The 14,950-nt window shown below is 46.8% G+C and overlaps 1 protein-coding gene across 1 annotated transcript in view; it reads left to right on the top strand.

Moving 5' to 3' along the window:
* The window catches only part of LOC109471570 (tudor domain-containing protein 1-like), a 21,198-nt gene extending 7,339 nt beyond the window's left edge, over nt 1–13,859 (top strand). The window contains exons 10-20 of the mRNA XM_019770921.1: nt 482–631; nt 988–1,164; nt 1,565–1,730; nt 2,054–2,193; nt 2,682–2,801; nt 3,347–3,548; nt 4,016–4,159; nt 10,415–10,543; nt 11,095–11,357; nt 11,677–11,797; nt 12,088–13,859. Coding sequence (XP_019626480.1) covers nt 482–631; nt 988–1,164; nt 1,565–1,730; nt 2,054–2,193; nt 2,682–2,801; nt 3,347–3,548; nt 4,016–4,159; nt 10,415–10,543; nt 11,095–11,357; nt 11,677–11,797; nt 12,088–12,554 — 2,079 coding nt within the window. The 3' untranslated portion in view covers nt 12,555–13,859. The remainder of the gene's footprint in view (nt 1–481; nt 632–987; nt 1,165–1,564; nt 1,731–2,053; nt 2,194–2,681; nt 2,802–3,346; nt 3,549–4,015; nt 4,160–10,414; nt 10,544–11,094; nt 11,358–11,676; nt 11,798–12,087) is intronic.
* Nucleotides 13,860–14,950: the final 1,091 nt, after the last annotated feature.

Genomic DNA, 14,950 nt, shown 5'->3' with positions numbered 1-14,950 from the left:
GCCGTCTCCTCAACAAGCTGCCCCTCCCCCTGAACTTGCTGTCGCCAACATGGAACGATCCAAACTACCCATGGGGGAAACTGTTAAGGCAAGTGTGTCTGTTTGCTCTTTAGTTAGAAAATTAGAGAAATTTGAGTATGATCTTATAGTACTGTAAATTAATCTATTTTCACTGGAACTGGAACTTGATTTTGCAGTAGAAGCAAAAGGAGTTTTTGGGGTGCAAGACCATCACTGCAAATTCATGACACCAGAAACTAATACATGGAGATTTTGCTGCAAGAACTGTGTAAATAAAGGCCACAGCAAACAAGATACAGTATCTCAAACCGGAACTTGTTCTTTCTGATATGTTTTCTTTGGAAAAGTGGCTCACTATGTCTTTTGAGATATCTTTGAACAATTGGGTCTGTAATTTTGATACAAAGAATGGTTATGCCCACATTACAACTGCCATATGTATACCACCCTTTCACCCCAGGTGTCTGTGACAGAGGTTGTGAGTCCAGAAGACATCTCAGTCCACATTGTTCACCATGAGACCATACTGAAACTGGCTGAACTGATGGGTCACATGGTACAGACATATGAGGGGACTACCAATGAGGGAAACAATGCTTATCATCCACAGGTCAGTTCTGAATATTCTGCTGTCGCTATAGATATGTTAGGGTAGAAATAGCAATATGGTAGAGATCCTGATCAGAGAGATTCCATGAAACCAGGATGCTGCATTAAAATGTTGGTTTTCCATTTACAAATCCTAAACTTCAAGTCAATCCATTGATCTATAGTGACATGAATCGAAGTTGAAAATTCTGACTGTCTTTTAAATGAATCTCTACCTGTGAAACATCTTACGTTTGTTACTTTGTTTTTTGTCCAAGCTACAGAACTTATCAACTCTGACATGAAATGAAATTAGCATTGCTTTTGTGCCATACTTTCAGTACATGAACCCTAAAGTGCATGTATGTTTTCTTTCAGGCAGGAGAGTTGTGTGCTGCTAAGTTCAGTGATGGTGGCTGGTACAGGGCCAGTGTGGATGGTGTGAACCCTGACGGCACCTTGGCCGTGACATACGTTGACTTTGGGAACAGTGAAAGCATCTCGGTATCGAGGGTCCGCAAGTTGAACCCAGGAATGGCAAAGTTACCATTACTGGTGAGGTCTACTCTTGTGCTCTTGATGCATGTAACGTTACTTGGTTAAAAGAACTACAAGAAAACTGTTGTTACTCAAGCAGCTGGATAGGTTTTGAAAACTGTCAGAAGTTTCAAGTAACATTGGGGCATATAGTAACATCTCAATGTTGTCAATGACTGATAAAAAGTAGTGGATGCTATTTGAAATGTCTGACAGTTTTCAAAATCTATCCAGTTGTTTGAGTAATAGTTTCTTGTGTATCTCAATATCTGGATGTCTAACCTTCATTCATGTGCTCTTAGGCTACTTTGTAGTGTCTGAGAATACGTGTAGTTGTACCATGGGGATTTGTAGCATTGCTTCAGTTCAATCTCATTTGATGATTCAAGCTCATTTGCGTTTCCTTGTCCCACTACAGGCAGTGAAGTGCAGCCTTCTAGCGTTGGCAGGCAAGGGAGGGAGTGTCTGGAGCCCAGAAATGGTGAACTTCCTGAAAACTAACATTGTCAACAAGGAATGTAACGTCACCATGAAGGAGGAACAAGGTGGCACGGCTTTGGTGGACATGGTCGTAATCGACACAGGTCAGTCTGCTTATCATGTTTTCTTTCCAATCATGAAAATCTCTTTTGTATAAAATAAATTTTTCTTGATCATTCCTTACATGTCTTCAGAGGACAAAGTTTTCAACATTCACTGAAGCGTAGAGCATAATATGTATTGTTTTTGAAAATTTGGTCTTTCCCTTTTTACAAAATATATATTATAAATGGATATTGGGGTTTTCTTTATACACAACCAGGAAAGACTGCCTATCAGACATCTTCCCCAGAGCTTCCAGTATCTTATGTTCTACCATTCTGATGAAAAATTGATTGTAATGTATGCTTAATTTTCCCCTCCAAAGGCAAGTCTGTGGCAGAGATGGTTGTTGAGTCAGGACTGTTCGTTCCATGCCAGAAGCCCCCACCTCCCCCACAAGACCCTCAGGAAGACTTTGGGTTTCTGGTAACCCACATTGACAGCCCTGCATCTTTCTATGGACAGGTAAGGCAACACTTGATATTCCTTTCCATTCATAAAGACTTAGCAGAATGAGATACAGGATTTAAAAGAAGTGGGATGTTTCACTTGAAGTGGTGAAACAACACTGGAATGGGGATATGAAATTGCAATTATTCATAACATCTACCTTTGAGTCTTTTTGGCAACAACTCAAGGGCATAGATATAGGAAACAAAGGAAAACATATCACTTTTTTTTGCTCCAAGCAAAGATCAATAACTGGGACCAGATGGATGTCACCATGGTAACTGGTTCTGTAGCAGACACCCTGTAGTGTTGGGTTACATTATATAGCAAGTCACAGGACAGAGTTGGAGGGGCTGGTTATGGCATAATGGAGTTTATTACGGATAAACAGAGCAGTAGTTTGTTAGGCTGGACCATGTGAAGGTAAACATTATGCATTTGCTTTGCAAATGTTACCTTTCTAGTTAGTGAATGTATTAATAACTGACCGGAGTGTTGTTTAGGTTGGCCTTGGTGCAGACATGAAGTCGGTGGCAGAGGATCTTGGGAAAAAGATGGAGCTGATAGCAGGACTGCCTGAAGCCATCTTACAGAGCAACAAGCAGGAGCCGTACATGCCTCAGGTAAGTCAACTGAGATGAAGCATGATGCTCTTACACGTAGCTTGTAGTACAGTTTGGCTTTGCTACTGACGAGATGTTAACCTTATATACGTGAATACGACCTTATATGAGACGTTCTGCCAAAGTGCTATGCACAATACATGTACATTACAGATTTCGCACAGGTGCAGTACGTTCTGCTGACGTGCTGTAAAATAATAGCTTTTGAACCTTTCAACCTAAAGTCACGTTACCATAGGTGATTCATTGATATCCACCGGCCCCGATACAACTTGGAGCAATTTCAATCCCAAATCCATGTCCACACACCTCAAATTTAATGTACTAAGTTCCACCATGCAGGTTTGATGCTTACTGCAGAACTCTCCTGTACTTTTCGTTTACTTGACATTTTGAAGTGATTGGTCATTAATTATCCTGATGTGACAGTGGCCGTGGAAAATTTGATCTCTGCGTAATCATTGTGTTGGAGTAAAGTTCAACATTTTATTATGATAACTACCAACACAGATGTGCTTTCATGATAATCTCCTGTACTTTGCTAGGTTGGTGAGCTGTGCTGTGCTCTGTGGGAGACAGACCGGATGTGGTACCGTGCAGAGGTGGTGCAAGTCGTGTCGGAGAGCCAGCTGAAAGTTTTCTTCCTGGATTACGGGAACACTGAGACTGTGACAACAGCCAACACTCGCCCAATCCCGGACAGTTTCACCCAGTGTCCCGCACTGGCACTGCACTGCAAGCTAGCAGGTATGTCACTGTGCACATAGTGATCTTGGACATCAGTGATTGTGATTATTCCTGATTGTAATAACCTACAGTTGTTCAAGTATTCTACATTATCATGGCCAGTACAATGGTTGTTCTTAAAGCCTTTTGACATTTTTGCCATGTACAACATAAACATTACAATACTTATACTCAATTTACACACAGTATTCAGAAAAAATTGTATAAGTAATACATTCACAAGTACATTTGTATTCACATAACACAGAATAAAACAAAATGAAATAAAGTTTGCACATAACCATAACTCCCAGGGTATAGGTGTAGAGGTCAGAAATTATGTCATACTTTGGGCCAAGACTTTAAGTAACGGGTGTTGAATTGGAGATATGTAATACGAAAATTACAGAGAACTTTGAGTGATTTAAATGGAAGGACCATCAAATCGTTTTGAGCCTCTGACATTAACACCACCTTTGAATCTGCAGGTGTGTCACCAGTAAACAGTGACAGCTGGTCACAGCAGGCAACTGGAGTCTTCAAAGACCTGACCAAGGACAAGTTGATCATGGGAACACCCGTTAGAAGGGAGGGTGACGTGCTGTCTGTGGAGCTGAAAGACTTCGCTACAGGTAGGAACCATTGAAAGCAGTGCCAATCCCCCATGTTACAATGTAAGTTTTGTCAAGTTATGAATCGCTGAATATTGCCCCATTCACAGACGTTTTCACAGACAATGCGGACAGGAAAATTGACTACCAACCATGCCTTGACCACTGCTAACCTACTCCCGAACATCAGCCATACACCAGCCAGTTGTCTACCGCATCCCTCGTTGTCAGGCAGACAGAATACTTCAGGTGATTGAGCCTGTCCACCCCCGTGTAGACTCTAGTTGGTATCGCCCAAAGTTGAAGGGTCACCTTCCCTGCGCATGCGCACCAGTCTAATTTTTTTGAGCAACCTGTAAACACCTTCGTGTTTTGCGTTGGTATCATGGGGTCTAGGCGTGAAAAGCAACGCGATAGACATCGTTCGAGGGCGCCTTCGGGTCCTAGGGCGACCGAGGAGAGTTCCAAGCGCGAACGTGGCGGTTCCCGGCGGCGTTCCAGCGGCAAGGAGCGCGAGGAAGGCGGGACAAGCCCGGGCGGGTCGGCGCACCATGTGCGTGAAAACGACCGCCATGACAGTCGTCAGAAGTCGTCTTCTCCGGCTATGCCGGTTCTCAGCGCTGACGGAAGCCAGCAGGAGGGCGACGGCGAGCAGAAGCAGCCGCCCACGGTTCAGCAAGACGGCAACTTGCCGTCTGACGGAGACATAAGCAGTGGTGGCGGCGACGGAAGCAGGAAGACGCATGATAGCGAAACGGAGTTTTCGCCAACAAACGTCCGCATCTCTGCCTTGGAGCAGAGTTTTGCGTCCATGTCTCAGAGGCTAGAGGCGTTCCAGGAGCTGATGTTAGCTCAATTTGAGCAATCTTCACCGAGGAAACGACGCAGCGCTCGTCCAGAGACGGCAGTTCCTGAGAAGCGCCGGAAGGAAGATAGCGCTAGCGCCCGCAGTGGCAAGCAGCGCTCCCCGTCTCACGACGGGGCGGAAGGAGAGAGCGTCAGCGGTGACTCCGGCGAGCATCCGGCGGTGGCAGTTCCTGAGAAACGCCGGAAGGAAGATAGCGCTAGCGCCCGCAGTGGCAAGCAGCGCTCCCCGTCTCAGTGACGGGCGGAAGGAGAGAGCGTCGGCGGCGACTCCGGCGCTAGCGACTCGGTGTGGAAGCCGTTCGACCCGACGAACAAGGACACCATGCACTCATGGGTAGCCGACGATGTTGTCTCTTCTGAAGTAGAAAAGTACTTCAAGCATGACCAGCAGCGCCGGGGTACAGACTTAGAGGCGTGGCAGCAGAAGTTCAGCATGCCCGACAACGCTCCATCCACGATGGTTGCACCGAGTTTCAACGACAACATAGCCAGGGCTGTCGTCGACAATGACAAGAAGCAGGGTGAGCAGATCATTTCTCATGATAAGGCTCTAAAGAACACCCATTCGAACTTGGTGCATATTGGTACACCTTTGATGAATCTGTGGCAGATGATTCAGCGTTGTAATAGTGAGAACTTTGAAGAGTTGCAGCTAGAGATGAGTGACTGTGCTGGTTCAGCACTTGTGTTGCTGGGGTCGCTACATTCTCAGTTGGCGTTCACCCGACGCACGTTCATAGCAGAGTCATCCCAGAAGAAGTTTAGAGACCTTTTCAAGGCAGCATCTGAAGACCCAGAGTTCCTGTTCCCGCCTGACATGGGGTCAAAGGCTAAGGACTTGTCGTCAGAGACGAAAGTGCTGGTTGGCATGCTCAGCCAGGACGACCAGGGGAAGTCTTCAGTGCCGAGGCGTGGTGCTCGTCGCGGCGGCGGCAGAGCAACTGGCGGAGGGTTCAGCTACAGCTACAGAAACTCCCGCTACATGCCACGGGCCAATTATGGCCAGTACAGTTACAGGGGTTCACAAACCCGACAGTTCTACAACCGCAACCAGTCCTTTCAGTCTAAGTCGGGGGACGGGAAGCAGAAGCAGTCCAAGTAACAGACACGGCTTCAGAGGGAGAAGCACGCCGGCGTTTGACCGAATTTCAACATGTACCCAACACTACTCAGCTACTTCACGGAGGCAGGCTAGCCCACTTCATGCAGGAGTGGAGGCAGTTGACTTCCGATCCTTGGGTTCTTCAGTGCGTCAGGGGGTACAGGTTGGAATTTGCGAGAACGCCTCCGGTGCAACGACATCTGCCATCTTGTTGAGCAAGAAGTCCAGCTCAGATAGAAGTTCTGAGCGGAGAGGTAGAGACTCTACTTGCCATAGGGGCAATAAAGGAAGTTCAGTATCAACACAATCAGTTTGTTCCAACTTTGTTTACAGTGCCAAAAAAGACAGGAGGTCTTCGTCCTGTTATCAACCTGAAACCATTAAACAAGTTCTTAAATGTTCAGAAATTCAAGATGGAAACTCTGGGAGTTATCAAGAACCTGGTTCGACCAGGAGATTTTATGGCAAAGTTGGATCTCAAGGACGCATACTTTACCATCCCGGTAGATGCGGACAGTTGCCGGTTCCTCACCTTTCAGTGGCAGGGTCGGTTTTACCAGTTCCAGTGCCTGCCCTTCGGCGTGGCGACCGCCCCGAGGGTCTTCACGAAAGTGTTGAAAGTTCCTGTGGCTATCCTGCGAAGACGGGGGTTTCGTCTAGTGGTGTACTTGGACGACATCTTGGTGATCGGCCGCTCCAGAGAAGCATGCCGAGAAGCTCTTTGGGCAGTCATAGAGCTCCTGTCAGGGCTGGGATTCGTTCCCAACCTCGAGAAGTCTGTTCTAGAGCCATCACAACGCATAACCTTCCTCGGTTCCGGCATCGACACAACACAGATGGTTACTTTTCTCCCCGAGAGCAAAGTTCTAGAGCTACAGCAGTTAGCACAAGACGTACTGACTGCAGACAGAGGGATGTCGGCAAGAGAGTTAGCAAGCGTGATTGGCAGGCTACAAGCCACAACCACGTCCGTATGGCTGGCGCCGCTGCACTTCAGAAGTTTGCAGCGTCTGCTCATCACAGTTCTGCGTGTGACAAGAGGTCACTGGGAACAGCTCGTACCACTGACAGAATCAGCAAGAGCAGACTTAAGATGGTGGACAGATCACCTACCCAGACACAACAGTCGTCCAATCCTCTCACCCGCAGCAGACATTGTGGTGGAGACGGATGCCTCTACTGCCGGCTGGGGTGGGTACAGCAACGGCGTACATACAGGAGGCCGGTGGTCTGTCGAGGAAGGACAGGCACACATAAACATCCTAGAACTGCGTGCAGCGTCACTGACGGTTCGAGCGTTCTGCAAGGAGCTAGTCAGCAAGCACGTGAAGGTCCTCACGGACAATGTGACGGTAGTCGCATATCTGAATCGTCTCGGAGGGACGAGATCTCAGAGATTGCTGGACATAGCTCTCGATCTATGGGAGTGGTGCGTGAACAGAGACTTGTATATCACAGCAGAACATGTACCAGGAAAGGAGAATGTCCGAGCGGATTACAATTCCCGGAATTTTTCTCCGGCCACGGAATGGACCCTGGATCGTCACACGTTCCTGGGTTTGCAAGCGACATTTCCACGACTCATGAAGGGGGTGGATCTGTTCGCAAGCGACATTTCCACGACTCATGAAGGGGGTGGATCTGTTCGCGTCCCGAACAAACTACCAGCTACCTCAGTATGTGTCCTGGCATCCAGAGCCAGAGGCAATCGGGACAGATGCGTTCACAATGAACTGGAACAGGTGGGATCTGCCATACGCTTTTCCCCCGTTCATGCTAGTCGCACCAACTCTAAGGAAAGCGCGAGAAGACAGAGCTCACCTGCTTCTCGTAGCTCCGATCTGGGACACAGCAGTCTGGTACCCAGTCCTGCTGGAGATGCTGGTAGAAGAACCAGTGTTACTACCTCGCCACAACAGTCTCCTGACACAGCCAGAGTCAGGGATGCCTCATCCAGAGGGCACAAAAATGCAACTAGCCGCTTGGCATGTCTGCGGAGTCAGCACGACATGTATGGCATTTCGCCAGAGGTTAGCAAAATCCTCTTGGCGTCATGGAGAGCAGGAACACAGAAGCTGTATGCTTCGGCCTGGGACAAGTGGAGTGGCTGGTGTGATCAACGGCACATCCATCCCGTTTCTGCACCTCTGAATAAGGTGCTAGACTTTCTGATATCCTTGTACGACAAGGGTTTCCAGTACAGAACTATCAATGTGTACAGATCAGCTATATCTACCACACATCTTCCCTTGGAAGGGCAGCCTCTAGGATCACATCCGTTGGTGAGGCGGTTCATGAAAGGTGTGTTTGAACTACGTCCAGCACTACCCAAGTATAGCTTTACCTGGAGCGTCGGTAAAGTTTTAAAGTTGCTAAGGAGTTGGTCTCCAGCAAGTTCTTTATCACTTATTATGTTGTTTGCTCTTACTTCTGAGGGAAGAGAGCAGTCTCTTTCGTTGCTGGATCTGAGATTCAAGAAAAGAATCTCCGACAGAGTTTGTTTTACTGTTAACAGTCTCTCCAAGACTTCACGGCCGGGCAAAGTCACACACGACATTGTGATTCCAAGCTTCCCGCAGGACAGAAGAATCTGCCCGGTAACATACCTGAAAGCGTATGTATCAAGAACTAGAAGTTTTCGTTTGTGTGACAGTTTTCTGTTTAGAGCTCTTGTGGAGCCACACCAGGCGGTATCTACGTCTACCATCGCTAGATGGCTAAAACTGTGTTACAAGAGGCCGGGATCGACACCTCAAGGTTCACCGGGCACTCAACTAGAGGGGCGTCTGTTTCTGCTGCGGCACGACAAGGCGTATCAACCAAGGACATTCTAGCAGCAGCTAATTGGTCTACAGCTTCTACTTTTAAGAAATTCTACAACAGACCGGTGGGGTCAGCTTCATTCGGAAGAAACGTCCTGGCCTCAGCAGCTACAAATCTCACCTGAAGTATTCTGTCTGCCTGACATAAGAGGGAATGCGGTAGACAAATACAAATTGTCCAAACCTAGTGATGGACAGGTGTAGTTGTCTCCGCATCCCTCGTTGTCAGGCAGACACCCTCCCTGACTGGTGCAGTTCTCCACGAGTTCCGGCACGACCCATCCCGAGAGGGCTTCGGCCAGGTGGAGCTGAAAAACTTTAGACTGGTGCGCATGCGCAGGGAAGGTGACCCTTCAACTTTGGGCGATACCAACTAGAGTCTACACGGGGGTGGACAGGCTCAATCACCTGAAGTATTCTGTCTGCCTGACAACGAGGGATGCGGAGACAACTACACCTGTCCATCACTAGGTTTGGACAATTTGTATTTATGGCTGAATGTTTTAAACATTTTTAGACATTCAGCTAGCACAACAGAACCGTAGCGGCCACTGCCAAACACCAGCCAACCTTGCTCTCGCCCTGCTCCTAATCATGGTTGGGGAGACTGTTGTAGTGTTTGGAAGGCTATGTGTGATGGACTCTACTCAGCACCAGGTGTATTTGACACTTTTCCTTGTATCCAGGTGTTCGGGTGTCAGATGAGATGGTGCAGGGAGGTGCAGCTGTCGTCAGTACGGACCAGCCGAAACAAGCCTCCAGACCACCCACACTGACACCTGCTGCGGCTGAACGGCCCTCGTCAGTTTCACCCGGTAAGTTGTCAGGCGAGACCCAGGTTTGATCCCGAGTTGTAGCCGGGACATGTCTGGACATGCGCCCCGTCTTTGTGCCCTTGGGAAAGGCACCTTCACGGCTTTCCTCACTCCACCCAGGTGTGAATGGGTACCTAACTTCAGTCGGGGAAAGTCGTATTAAGGTCACCTTGTGGCGTAGAATGGCAGCCGCACAGACCCTTGCGACAGTTCCACAAAAAGTGTGTGTAGCAAACATGTTATATGTATCATGTGTTTTATGTGATTCTAAACCTTGCATCAATTAGGCGCTTTAAAAGGCTTCCATTGCAAGGGTAATGTTTGACCAATAAATCATTTATTATTAGGTGTCTCCAGTCGATCGCCCTCCTCGCAGCCGCGCCTCAGGTCTCCCTCTCCACCTGTTCAGCCATCTCCGGTGAAGACACCTCAGTCTGCCACACGCTCTCCCCAGGGTGGGCCACAGCTCCACTCAAGGGCCCCCTCTACACAGCTGCCGGAACTGCAGCCAAGAGCTCAGAGCAGACCAGGTAAGCCTTTTTATTCTGCAGTCACATCCCTTTGTACTTAGGATTTTACTTGGGCAATGGATGTTAATGAATGTAGCCATTTCACGGATTTATTTGATTATGATTTATGTGCTTTTTTTCCGTCTAAATTTTGTTCCCAGGCAGTGCACAGAAGGGCCGTGTGCAGAAGATGACTCGTGTGAAGCCACCGACGTCAGGCCGGTTCGACGTGCTGCTGAAGTGTGTCAGGTCTCCCGGGCTGTTCTTCTGCCAGCTGACAGAACCCTCAGGTGAGACCCACTCTGAACTGCCATGTGATACCCAAAAATAGTGCATCCTCATGGCTTTCAAAGCTCGAACTGAAAGAGCTTGATCTATTAATTACATGACCAAATTGTTTAACGATGACTGTTTTAACTGTTTTTAAGTCTGTATGAACAAACCAGTCTACTACTACTACTTTTCTGCATAAGGTAAATGGTAAAGGTGGTCCCATAGCCTTTTTGAGGCAATGGATTTTTAATCCACTGTGGGCACTAGATCACAGTATTGTAAGGCAAAGCCCATCCCTCTCCTTCCACTGCCTTTTACCTAAATCAGGTTCCCATTTTACACCAGGGTGGAGTAAGGAAAGTGCTTTTCAGAAGGGCACAGCACCTAGCTAGCTAGGAATGCCAGGAATTGAACCAGCAACCTCGTGATCTTGTGTCCGCTAGCATGACCACCCAACCATTTAATTTGACTCCACATTTCTGTATACATCAAAGATGTAGGTTTTAGTAACTAGACTTCTCTTTTGCTTTGTGTACAATACTACATGAAGGTTCTGTATCTTTTTCAGGTGTGCACGAGTTGCAGATGTTGATAAATGAGATAACTCACCACTGCCAAGGCCTGCCCATGGACCCATCGTACATCCCCGACATTGGAGAGATCTGCTGCGTGAATTCTCCTGATGGTAAGACCTGGCTGAGAGCTGAGGTCCAGGAGCACCGCGTCTCCAACAAGGTGCAGATCGAGTGTGTTGACATCGGGAAGCAGGTGCAAGTGAGCCAGGCCAGACTGCGGCCTGCACTGCCCCAACATACGGAGCTTCCACTGCAGGTGTTGTATTTTTATGTTTGCAGAAGGAAAACATTGTTTTTGCTCAGTTTCTTCTTCCTCTTCTTCTTCTACAAACAAATAATGGCCTAGACCAGACATCTGTCGCCATGGTAACTGTGCTGTAGTAGACACCCTGTGGTGTTGGGACATTACATGTATGTAGCAGAAGAAAGAAGAGACCTTACAGAATAGACGTAATACAGTGATGTAGCTTGTCTTCCTCCTACCCTTATACCCCAGGTTTCTAACCTAGTGCATTTGGCCCACTTAGGGGATGAATATGCATTAAGTTTCATTGTCATTATTCTGCCCACTACAGGTGTTCCAGGCCAGCCTGGCGGGTGTGGAGCCTATAGGGGAGTGGTCCAGGGATGCAACAGCACTGATGTCTAGATATGTGGATAATCAGAGACTCACCGCAAAAGTTGTCGGACAAGAAGGTACACTGGAATTTTTTTTTTTGAATAGCAACTAAAACTACCTTGCATTCTTCAAAATGGCATCATTGTGGACAGTAGAGAACCTTGTGAAATTAAAGATGGTGCTACCATTTTTTCCAATGACAATGTGTTTTAAGCCCTTGATGATATCTCAATTTGTTGATGAATGGAAAGTCAAAAAGACTGTAATTCGAACCCTTGTCAACCCTTGTCAAATTACCAATTGACAATTGGAATGTGAACAAAATACTTTTCCCATGTAACCAACCGGTGGTATGTCTGTGTTTCAGGAGACCGTTACCTGCTAGACCTGTGGGACTGTGCCAGTGGACAGGAGTGTAGCCTGTCTACGATGCTGTGTGAGGAGGGATGGGCCAACAAGATCATGCCGCAGAGTCCCGAAGGAACCCCGCCTCCCCGTCGAAAGCAGCCACAGAAGAGCAGCCAACCGCCAACTCCGTTACAGAATGGGCACAGTGGAGGGCATCCCAGCCCAGTGGAGGGAATGCGCATCCCGAATGGGGGCGTGCACCACACAACGCCCCCTGCAGCAGCAGTTGGTATTGCAGACGGCGTGCAGAGGGTTGACCACGCAGCGCCCCCAGTGGCAGCAGTTGGTACTGCAGGCGGGTCAGACCTGGTCAGTATCCCAAGATCAGAGTGGCAGGAGATGAGGGCACTGATGGCCCAGCAGCAGCGGCAGCTGGCACGGGTCTGCACGCTTCTGGAGCAGCTGGTGTGCGAGAAAAGAAGCTGAGCAGAGACAACACACCCCAGCACTTAGTTGGGCCACACTGATTTAATTTTGTGGATGACATCCTCTCACATCCCCCAAACTAGTGCATGTGAGCAAGTAAAGGAAATTCCAGCCACAAACAAAAAATGCTGCTAATCCACAGGAGTACAAATCTTGGAATTTGTGGTAGTACTGTGGTACATGACTACTATTAGGACAAGCTGGTACATGCTGGGCTTTTGCGGCATTTATGAGTCGGCACTGTACTGAGTTCTTGAGTTCCGTGGAGCTTCAGCAGTCTGGGTGTTGTCCTCCATAGTTACGGCTGGCTCCCTACTACTGTGGCTAGCCACCATGATGGACTATGGAGGATCACTCAGGCCAGAGCCTCAAAACAGGCAAAAATCTATGCACACACAGATGTCATCCATAGAATTAAATCTGTGTGGCCTTAGTTGTTGCAGAGCTTTTACTAGGTTGGTAAGCAACTACAAAGAGTTCAGAGTGACATATCATGAAGTGAAGGAAGTACAATACATGTTTGACCGAGAGATTTAACCTCAAGTGCTTTTCTCTGTGCATGCACTGAAGTTACACAAGAAAGGAAGGGTATTTGGAGGTTCACAACAGTCAGGTGTGCCAGGGTTTAGTTGATGCCATATGTCTTGTTGAAAAGATGTTCTTGTGTAAGATGTAAAGTCAAAGTACCAAAGTATGTTGAAAGTATGTGAAGATGGCAATAAGTTTTGCCATCATACATGGTATTTTTTTTATTTTTTGTTGAAAGCAAAAAAAAGACTTTATACTTGATACCTAGTGAGTATTGAAGTACTCTACAAAAAAGCTCAGAACAAAGCTTTGAAACCTTTAGTTTTCTACCCTTTTTTATGGTATATTTTTGTATTTCAAGGTTTCTCGGAAGTTTTGGCCATCTGGACATGTTGCAAGGATCAGCTGTTAACAAAATACAGTTGTACTCAGGGATTACAAAAGGTACACTTTAAAAGAGCCAGGGGTTAAGAGGTGTTGCAGTTGACTTGAAAAAGCAGCATAGGGCTCTGTTAAGATGGGCATTTTTTTGTATCAGTACCAGTTAAGCATGAAGCGTAGGCAAAACATGAGTGATTGTAAACAAGGCATTGTGATGATTACTGATAATAGATAGAAAAGATAAGAAGGCAATCATGAACAGTACTACAATGTATCCTGTTGCTTTAAAAGAATAAATCATGATGAAAAGTTCCTCCTTTGCAGTCTTGTTGGGTGTCAGCATTATTTTTTTCTGTGACCGACTCGAGTGTAACATGGAGGGACTGGAAGCAGTCTTGTTGGCAAAAACTCCCTTGACAGCAAATCGTCCCTCGCGGCGGCATATTACTCGCGTTGCTCACAGAAAAAAAAAGCGCCGACGCCCAACAAGACTGCGAAGGAGGCTATTGAAAAGTGACTTGCAATATATCTAGACTAACTAGATCCCCAGGCACATGTCAATGAATGGCATAAAGTTTTATGTCCAGTGCTTAATGACTGCTTCCTCTGGAGTTGTGTTGACAGTCACTACATGGGTCTACCCTGGGTGTTACATAATCAAAACAAGCTTATGTACTTGGAATGTATACAGCAATGTTTGTTGCACCTATAAAAACTTTGTGAAAAGTTGAAGTGAAGTGCTTTCACTGTTAATACTCAAGGTATTGACAGATTGCTTGATGACAGCCTGTTGCATTGCTAGATGTATACATGCATCTTTCTCCAGTCTTTTTCTTCGCAATGTTTTTCTTTTCAGTTTGCACTGCCTTCATTGCTTTATCAGATTTTGTTAACTTTGTTGATTATGATGAGTTTTGGTTTGTCACAATGTAGATTGTTTTCACTGATATCTAGATCATTACTTACTTACTAGATGGCTAGTAGCACATGGTTAAGGTAAAGCAGTTGTCCTCAACTGAGGTGAAGCATAGTGCTTATTCAAGTAGCTTGTACATGTAGTGCAATCCAACTTTGCTACGGCTCGTGTTTATAGGCAGATGCACCAGGTCACCCCTGCTGTTCTCTATAAGTGTGTTTTGTAGTAGCACAATATACAATGTTCTGTTCTAATGAGTGTTTTCAGTCATATTTCTTGTCTTACTTTTCTTACATGTGTTACCTTTTTCAGAAGGTTATATTTTCAGTTTGGCTTTGGTGGAGTGATTTGATGTGGTTAGTATAACTCTTGAAGTTACTGTGGGTGGGGAGAAGAATGGACCTACATTACTGCAGTGGACCTTTTATGCTTGTTGGTCTGTGAACAGGATAACTCGAGATGATGTGGGTTGATGGATTACGAGCCTCTCTGCAGCCCTGTACGGTACTGCGGGGGGGGGGGGGTTAAACTCATTTGGCGAAGGTATGAGTCTGGAACTCGACTTTGGTTT

This window comes from Branchiostoma belcheri, unplaced genomic scaffold (genome assembly GCF_001625305.1).
Source record: "Branchiostoma belcheri isolate BF01 breed outbred unplaced genomic scaffold, Haploidv18h27 scaffold25, whole genome shotgun sequence".
NCBI classification, from domain to species: Eukaryota; Metazoa; Chordata; class Leptocardii; order Amphioxiformes; family Branchiostomatidae; genus Branchiostoma; species Branchiostoma belcheri.
Note: the sequence above shows the minus strand (reverse complement) of the source record. Positions and strands in the feature narration are given on the sequence as shown.